This window comes from Plasmopara halstedii, assembly GCF_900000015.1.
Source record: "Plasmopara halstedii genome assembly, contig: Scaffold_2604, whole genome shotgun sequence".
In the NCBI taxonomy this organism is placed as follows: domain Eukaryota; phylum Oomycota; class Peronosporomycetes; order Peronosporales; family Peronosporaceae; genus Plasmopara; species Plasmopara halstedii.
The window spans coordinates 24,322-33,413 of NW_020189511.1; the positions used below are offsets into that span (position 1 = coordinate 24,322).

General features: G+C 43.5%; 3 protein-coding genes across 3 annotated transcripts; 1 reads left to right on the forward strand and 2 right to left on the reverse strand.

Moving 5' to 3' along the window:
* Nucleotides 1–2,738: 2,738 nt before the first annotated feature.
* On the reverse strand, nt 2,739–4,144 carry PHALS_04348 (serine protease mitochondrial; the record flags this gene model as incomplete). The annotated part of the gene is made up of 5 exons (XM_024718448.1): nt 2,739–3,011; nt 3,099–3,509; nt 3,579–3,682; nt 3,743–3,859; nt 3,934–4,144. The coding sequence occupies 5 exons, from the start codon at nt 4,142–4,144 to the stop codon at nt 2,739–2,741; spliced, it is 1,116 nt and encodes a 371-aa protein (XP_024583845.1).
* A 736-nt stretch (nt 4,145–4,880) lies between these two features.
* On the forward strand, nt 4,881–7,787 carry PHALS_04349 (tkl protein kinase; the record flags this gene model as incomplete). The annotated part of the gene is made up of 18 exons (XM_024718449.1): nt 4,881–4,925; nt 4,989–5,068; nt 5,140–5,197; nt 5,280–5,384; nt 5,469–5,664; nt 5,719–5,875; nt 5,936–5,969; nt 6,035–6,089; nt 6,152–6,461; nt 6,532–6,582; nt 6,640–6,795; nt 6,861–6,942; nt 7,006–7,058; nt 7,131–7,145; nt 7,205–7,245; nt 7,304–7,379; nt 7,449–7,623; nt 7,683–7,787. The coding sequence occupies 18 exons, from the start codon at nt 4,881–4,883 to the stop codon at nt 7,785–7,787; spliced, it is 1,794 nt and encodes a 597-aa protein (XP_024583846.1).
* PHALS_15006 (uncharacterized protein) lies at nt 7,786–8,577 on the reverse strand. Its single transcript, XM_036407163.1, has one exon. It carries the CDS (start codon nt 8,171–8,173, stop codon nt 7,994–7,996), a length of 180 nt encoding a protein of 59 aa, XP_036263414.1. The 5' UTR covers nt 8,174–8,577; the 3' UTR covers nt 7,786–7,993.
* Between the last annotated feature and the right edge of the window lie 515 nt (nt 8,578–9,092).

The following is a 9,092-nucleotide window of genomic DNA, read 5'->3' on the forward strand; positions in this document are numbered from 1 at the left end:
GTTTGCACTATACTTGTGCAAGTATTTGGGCAGTCCGAGCAACACCATCAAGTCTTTTTGAACGGAGACATTTGCCAATCTTAAGTGATCCTAACCGTTGCGGAAGTCGCCAACAGGCCTTGCTATCTAATAAAGCAACAAAAAATAATTTTGTCGGCCCCAAAGACATACTTGCGAACATCTCATTTGAGCACATACACTCGACCACCACTCGCAAGTGATTTATGTAGTTCTCCACATCTGACTTCCCGTGATCTGCACGACAATGGGCGCGTGTATCGATGAAAAAAAGTTTTGTATAGCCATGATATAGCCTGAACAGCTGTCTCACTAGACGACTGAGCGTTCCTGAAGCATTCAACTGTCACTATAGCATGACGAGTCACTCTCAGAGCATCCCGCTCGGAGTACCCACACAGTTAATGCATTTATCTCTCGCACCAGCAAATGATTATAACCATCAAGCAGGTGGTGGGCACGGAACAAAGTGCAGTCAATCTTGTGGTTTTGTAGCACTTCTACTCGTGAGGTATACTGTTCAGCCAGAATAATGGCTAGATTATGCTCATTATATGTTTGCTAATTGTCGATAGCCTTTCGGACACATAATGTCGGCGCCGTACCAAGATCGTGACGTGCTTTACACTGCAGGAGACGTCAATGACGTAACACCGTTCCCTTCGAAAGCAAGTAAAGCTATTTTGCTCCAGGATCCAGGTCAATTTCTTGACGCGCTCCCTATGTGAGGGTAATACGGGTGATGAACTTCTCATCATCACGTCAAGATATCCCTACAGCTAAGGATGAAATTGATTGCATTTTTTACTGAGGAAAGCTCGTACTCAGGGCTCCGTAAGTGGCATTGATGAAATATTCATTTATGATGGACGACGAGCTCAGCTACACCTTCGGTATCAACCATACCATTTCGGTAAGATTTCTTCCGCTCTGGAAACTCTTGCACATATTCCTGAGAAAAATACATTTTCCAGTTTATCGAAAGCTTCTTCCAAAGCTAATGAGGGGAGTGCTTTAACCCCTAGATTTACCCAGATCACCCCATTCACGAGCGAATAAGTCTGCCGGCTACTTACCGGTGAAGCACTGTCAATCTGCATGATGACCCACCACACGGTAGTGCTGACTCAGCAGTAGCATCACGTCATGTAAAGAAATGGTCATATGTCTGAAATGCAGATTCTTGACCTTTTACTCGCGACTCGTAGTCGCCTTCAGCTTCACCCGCTCTGGAGCTGGAGATTGCGACATCCAGTCTTTTTCAACTCTGGTCTAGGTGGCATTAGCTCCCAGCTATGCTCGACCGTCCCACTAGAGAGCACTCTGGGTCCTTAACATACAGTCGTCTTTTCCTGACTCGACGCAGCTACACTCTGGAGACCGTGATATACAATCGATTTCTCCGTCTCATCCTGGGACCTCAACGCATTTACCTTTTTGCCGTTTGACCTCTGCTCGAGGCAACTCGCAATATTATTGTTATCAATTATGGATATCCACATGGCCTTCACGAATGCTATCTCAATTTCGTGCCCGCGCCAAAAGATGCTCTGATTCTGTCAAATGTGATTTTATGACTCACCAAAACTTCATCAGAAAGAAACATCTAGCATTTACGTGGCGTCCCAGCCACGCCATCAAGATTGTATTTCGAGTTGAGGTCCAGTATTAGACAAGGTTTTCTCACACTTTGAAGTCTCCAGATTTTACTTTCAGTCGCTAAAAACCTTAAACATTTCTACCCACATCTTTGTCGCAAAAATGGCTGCTCGTGCCGTCTATCATTTCGGCAGTCACGTGTCGCTCTTAATTGTACGACGCTCCTGAAGTATTACTTTAAGCAGGTTCACAAATCCCGAGACGTTAATATCAAGAACAAACAAGTCAGGTCTGTCAGCCCCACCTCTATCAGAATGAGTCACTCTTTTGAAGGCTGGTCTCATTGACCACATTTTCCAAAGAGAAAAAATGAACCCACGTTTTTCCCAGCAGCCAGCCCTGTACCTGCTGAGGCTCGACGTTTCCCCGAGCGAGTTTTGTTTGATGCTTTTGCATGGGAGCCTGACCCTTTCACTTCTAGGCGAGAGCGAAGGGTGTGCAAAAGGTGCAGATGCATTCTCACAGATGAAAATCTGGAAGTGTCGCTAATTGCTCGTCGTCCTCAGCATGGCTGAATACCATCACATCTAGCGCACTCATTGAGCCTCTGTTTTCAGTACTCCACCCGGCCCTCGCGGAGCTTATGTTGTACTCCACATGAAATGTGACGGCTGCCGCCTTCATAAAAGCGGTGGTAGTTTTTGAGGCGTCTCATCTGCGCATTTTTACAGCTGGTGAACATTCGAGGAGAGCGATTTCCCCAGTAGCCTTTTGGCCGCCAGTGCCCGTCAAGACCAACAAATAATTTACTTGGGTAGTCTAGTTGAAGGGTTTTGACTCAACGAGTACGCGCTTGCAATTGCACAGAGGCTGGGTTTGTACGTAGCGGAATTGAGAGCCTTATGTGTAACTTGGTTCAAGTTACTTTGCTTTTTCATGAATGATCTATATTTGGGATTAGATCTAAGACGGAATATATTTTTGTTTGATTCATTTGTCCCAACATCAAATATATGTACAACATGATTTCCATATGCAAAACTTAATCCAAAAGTGGTTATATATTAACAGTATCAGGATTTTGTGGAAGTTCCGTAATTCGGATATCCCTTATTATACGACTACAGAGCTCCCATCATAGCCGGCATCGGTCCTGTTGTAACCTTCAGCTTGACTAGATCTTTCTTTCCACGCCGCTTGACATGTATAGGAATATCACGGCCAATGATATAGCCGACCGCTGTAAGAATGTCCTTTGTATTCCGCACTTTCTTTCCATCGAACGAGACGATAACGTCACCTGGTAGCAAGCCTCCCTTGTGAGCTGGCGATCCTGGAGTAATGGACTTAACAATGACACCTTCTGTTACGTCCGAAAACATGCGGCTGATTTCCTTTAGCTCACGCGTGTTAAAATTGATCATTTGCATGCCAATGTACGGTCGCACAACTTTCTTGTGCTTGCGTAGCTGCTCAATTACCTGAACTGCAGTATCAGCCGGAATGGCAAACGAGATGCCCACGCTGCCATCAACTTTCATAGTATTAATGCCAATTACTTCACCATCGAGGTTGATAAGCGGGCCACCAGAATTTCCAGCATTGATGGCTGCGTCGGTCTGAATATACTCGCCGCCCCTCTGGGGGTAGCCTAGCTCGCTGCTGTGCCGTGCTACGGCGCTAATGATTCCAGCGCTTACACTGTTTTGTAGCGAAAATGGACTTCCAAGAGCACACACCCACTCACCTGCACGCAGCTCTGAAGAAGAGCCGATAGATATCATTGGCCACGTTTTTACTTCGTCGGACTTGATTTGTAAAAGTGCGATATCTGATAAAGGATCCGTACTATGGATCACAGCAGGGTAGTTTTTACCATCCGCAAACGTTACCTGCCAGCCATTATTAATTTCTTCGTCAGTACGCTACATATCACACAAATCTACTACCGAATGCGGAACCTGAATCTTAGAGTAGCGGTTGCATCGCGCAAGAACATGAGCATTCGTGACGATGAGACCTTTCTGCGTAATAATGAATCCCGAACCATTGCTACCAACATATCCTGTAGAAATGTATCACCAATAACCAAATCACCAACATTTTTAGTGAAAATAAAACTCACCTGAATCTACAGCAATGTTTACGACAGCAGGAAACGCTTTCTCCACAGCATCAGCAATGAAATTGCGCGATAACACACTAGTCTTCCCTAATTTTGCCTCGAATTGTGTGTTTTTCTCTAAAACAGTGTGCAAGAAACATTTTTATGAATTTGACAAGTTTGACCCTTTTGTCACCACCATCATGTACAACCTCGTGTGTTGTAGGTTATAATTGCTGCCACTGCGAGACTGGCGCTTGCTAAGGCATAAGTAGCTGATGAAGGAGAAGCTTTTGCATTTGCCATTTTTCGCTGGATATACCGCGCATCACCACGGCTTTTAGCACGAAGAGCTGTGTGCCATGAGCTTCGCCACATCTTTGTTGGAATGTCACAGCGGAGCATTAATTGACCAATCGCCATTTGGCCACATTTTATGTAATACCAAATTTCTTTTATTGACAGAGATCGGCATTTGTACGAGATTCTCGAGGATAATCACACGCACCTACAATCACAGTGCTGATGAGTACCAAGGATGTGGAGGCTAAAGAGAGACTTTTGACCGGACTAGCCAATTTGTCAGCACAGAAGTATGCAGTTTCTCGCGTTAATGACCAGAATTCAGCATTTCTTATGGCGCACGTAATCGTATTGAAGCTCCATTGACCTAACTTTAATATCATCGACTGCCATTCCGGCAGCATCGAAGACCATGTTTCAAGCTACTCCTGTTTGGCTGCTGCCGTAGCGAAGCTTCGCTGACAACATCGTTGGTTGCGTCTGTCAGTCGTTTTCAGCATCGTTTGTTGTGAAGTTCTTTCGAATACAACGTCACCAAAGGCAGTAGTAGAAAAGACTGCAATGGCATGTTGGCGAAGAAAGGAGTCATTTTGACGATTGGTAGGGTGATTGCTATTGTTGCTAGACAAAAAAGAAATAAAACATAGTTTTGCTAACGAATAGGTGCCGCAATATCGGTAAACAAATGGCTTATCAAATCGCGTTAAAAGTTGCTTACAGCGGCAATGTTATGCATCTAGCAGAAAACATCATTCTAGTAGGTCTCAGCCTAGATGTCTTCAATTTATTTCTTATAGTAGCCGTTACATTCAAAGCTTAAATTATCGGCTGCTTTTCACCAGACGTCGACAAAAGCATGCGATGCGTACAAGCTGTCCCGGACCTTTCTTTTCTGCCTGACGTAGGCCATCCGCATGGAGCTCATATCAATAATTTTGCCTGACAATATGTATGTAATCCGTAGTCGACGCAGCATCAGGTACGAAGCATGATCGCTTACGTGCAATCTCAACAAGCGTTAAATAAATTCCCTCGCGTGGACGGGTAAGTCGTTAAGAAAGTCAGTAATTTGATCTTTGGTTCCAATATGACTCGAATAGCCTTTGCATTCTAAGAACAGGTGTGACGCAATGCGATGGCATTGATGTTCATCTTGCAATACTCAAGAAAAATGTAACCATTTCGAAGCCAATTCATGCTTGATCTCACAATCTCACATTACTGATTTAAAATTTGCTCCCGCCCCATTTGTAAGCCTTGCGCTGCTGGGGGTGTCAATGGAAGGACCAATTTTATTATTCGTGTATCGCCGCTATTCCCGACTCAATCACTTTTGATTTACCGCATGACAGATGCTGATGTAAGGTCACATGAAAATTTAGGCCTCGTTTAGATTTCATGGTGCTTCGCTCACTGATCAATAATAACTCGTTTATCAACTAAGACTGGTCATCTAAGCTTGATGCAAGAAGGATGGCCTCAAATGGATAATCTTTGTCTTATGATAAAAGACTTGTGCCTTAAAGTTGATGGATCCACAGCGTTTCGTGAAGTAAAAGGCCATTCTCCCGTACACCCTGTACATACTTTGCTGTCGCCACCATCCACGCCAACTATTAACTACAACAAATTTGGAAACGGTGCTGCCATTTTTACTTGGAAGATAATACAATTGGCTGATACGTGATGTGTAGACGATTTACAGCGCAAGCTCTTCCGATGCAAGTGGATGGAAACAGCGAAACAGTTTTTTGTGCCAATGATTTCGACAATTCTACAGCTTCGCCAAGTTATTGAACGCCACATTCCAGCCGCTATCTACCCTGAAGTATCCCTGAAGCTTCTCAGAAGGTAAGATTATATTTGGAATGAATCATGCAAAATGTGCCAATTATTGATAACGTAATGAAGTCCACAAGATGCGATGTTTTTAAGGTCAGACGAGGTGGGCGTAAATTTGCGTTAAATTGCTCATTCATAATACTGGGAATTTAATGCGATTGCCAATAGGACATCAAATGGCTTTTCTCCACCAGTTTACCCGTCGTTTACATCCTCCTTCAAGGTTACACATATCCTATATCTGCACTGCTACAATCATTAATTTTCTGATCTGATGATCTTTAGGTCAGATATCACGCAGCCTTTCTGCCCATGCGGGCTCTACTGAGCCAAACTGCGTATCGTCAAAGAGAAATGTCGAAAGTTTGGCTGTTTTTCCGAAATGTCTCTATCCTGCTTCTGTTGGCGAAGTGGATTTGCTAGGATTGTATGATCATTCTACTACGCAGCTACATAATATACATTCGGAGCTTTCAAGTACGCGGCGCCACTTAATATCGCACTCTTTAGGTAAGATTCTTAAACCAGGAACCACGATTCGGGAGGTTGACTGGAAGGATCTTGGTGTTCAAAAGTACGTTGGGACTGGGAGCAGGTGCGCAATTTGAGTGTCATGTGCTTAGAAGAAAATGATCAAAGACTGAGAATAATTACTTCAATCGTAGCTGTCAAGTTTACAAAGGTATTTGGCGGGGAGCAGAGGTTGCAGTGAAGTCGTAAGTCTGACTGTAAAACAGGATTCGTGCAACTTTTGCTAAACGAAGCACTCGCAGTTTCACAAATACTGATCGCAGCTGCAGAGAACGCGAGTTTGCTAATGAAGTAGATGTGATGCAGCAGCTTGGCCCCAATCCGTCTCTGGTAACTTTTTTTGCGGTTTGCTCGAATCCACTTTCAATCGTGCTAGAATACCTTCCATTTTCTCTATTGTACATTAATGCTGGCTGCTATAAGTTTAAGGGTATCAGTACTAAGCGCTCTATTTCCTTACTAGCGAGCTTATAAATGGCGTATCTGACAAGGCGCGTCGAATACCACCATTTCCAGTGTCCTGGACCGTTCGAGTTCGCCTGATGGTATGTTTTCTTGCAATTTATATAGTATTTATTCGCCTTTTACAGCTTTTGGATCATGATTAGCTGGATATTGCTCGAGGATTGCAGTTCCTACATTCCTTTGACATCATTCATAGGTTGGTTTCAAGCTCTACTTTCAGCCTAAAGACACTCACCACAGTGAAATTTGCACTCGTTTGTTGGCGCAGGGATCTAAAATCTTTGTAAGTAATTTATACTCCTTTATCGAATTTGGCAGTCTAACAAGCATAACGAATCGAAGAAATTTGCTAATGACGGCTGAAGGTCGTGTCAAACTAGCTGGTATGGATATTTATCGATATGTGGTGCAGATTAGCAACGTTTAATCATTCGAGATCAGATTTTGGGAGGTCGCGATCAAACGATCAGACAGAACTGATGACGGGGTGTTGTGGTACATTTCAGTGGATGGCTCCGTACGTTTAATGCAAATACTGCTAATGTTGAAGCAACGAAACTCAAAAATTGGTTATTGTAATTTATAGTGAAGTCCTAACGAGTATGAAGTACTCCTTGTCCGCAGACGTGTACAGCCTTGGTGTAGTTCTCTGGGAAATTTGTGAGGCTGCTGCGCCTTTTAAGGATCTAGCTCCGCCTCAAATTCCACTTGCAGTCGTGCAGGAAAGAAGACGACCCATAATATCGGCCAAGACACCACTGGTAGGACGAATCTACCTCATAATTTACTCTCCTGAAGTACCAATTATAGTTTTTATCAGCTTCTTCGAAATCTCATTCAGCGATGCTGGCAGCACGAAGCAGCTCTCCGACCAACCGCAGCAGATGTTGTCGGAACTCTCCAGAGCTGCTTTTCTTCCACGTGAACCAAGTGTATGCAGAAGCGTATTGAAAACCTAGAATTTATGGTTTCAACATTTGCATCTGTTCGCTTTGATTTCGACTACGCTGGTTTTTAAGATATCATGTGAATTGCGAGTGAAAAAAATGAATCGCATTTATTCGCTATATTTCGTATCGAATAGGCTCACCACTGGTCTTGATTAGACTCGTGCGTTGTAAGCGCAGACCATTAATAATGGCATGTGCACAATTTGGACTGGTATCGCTTCATTTCCTCAGAAATAGCTGATGACATGAGCAAGTTTGGATGAGCAATTTCATTACGAAAATGAGAAGAGCCAGTAAGCTTCTTAATCAGACACAATCCTTGCAGGTGAGATGTAGGTATCTTGCAGTTAGGATGTGTCATTTACACATGCGGCGTATTATACCACCATTCATAAGCGACACTTACACGCCTCATCTACATTGCTTAATAGACAGCCACTCGTTAATTTACAAAAAAAGATATGCAGAAAGTGTCAAAAAGAAAAAAAAACGTTTTTGCTATCTGTGAGCAAATTGCAGGATACGCTTGGAGAGGATACCCTACATCTAAATAGGCTTGTAAACATTGTAGCACGTACACCAGCAGAAGCTGCCGCGATTGCCACTGCACTACTTACTACTTTGCTAAGATCGCAGTTTGCACAAAGTCGTTTGCAGAAAGATTGATCGCCATTCCCTTTTTTCTTCATCAAGATACTTGCTGTTTGTAGATGGCCGGGGTGGTCCACACAGCCGATGCAGATGATCAGCGGATTAAGGTGTTCTATGATTGAGCAGGGCAGATATATATTGAATTTGTACAATGAAATAAAATGTGGGCATCAATTGTGCTGATATACATACACAAACTGCAACCAACAAGCATATTATGTCGCTGCTCTGTAGAGATAGACAGAGGGTGGCAGAAACTTGAGAGTTTAAGTACCACTCACGCCTCGGATTCCTCCTAAAGAACGTGACTTCAGTGCAGACGAAGTTAACCACCCTCCATTCATTCAGACGGGATTTTATATAGAGCTAGATTAGCGAATAGTGTATCATGCAAAGCGACGAATTGAAGTATTTAAATCGAGGAGACTTCATGTTTAAGCGTCCTTAGCCGCTTTTATACAGACGAGAAAATAAGCCATCCGGGCATTGTGTACGAGCGGATGGCGTACGCATTGACTATAGCTCCTGAAAAAGGTCGATAGGTTAAACAATGTACGTCAATCTCAATCTTAACTTGTTCTCGCGATGGTAAAATGGAAAGTGAGCTACAACATCGTACGCTACTTAGT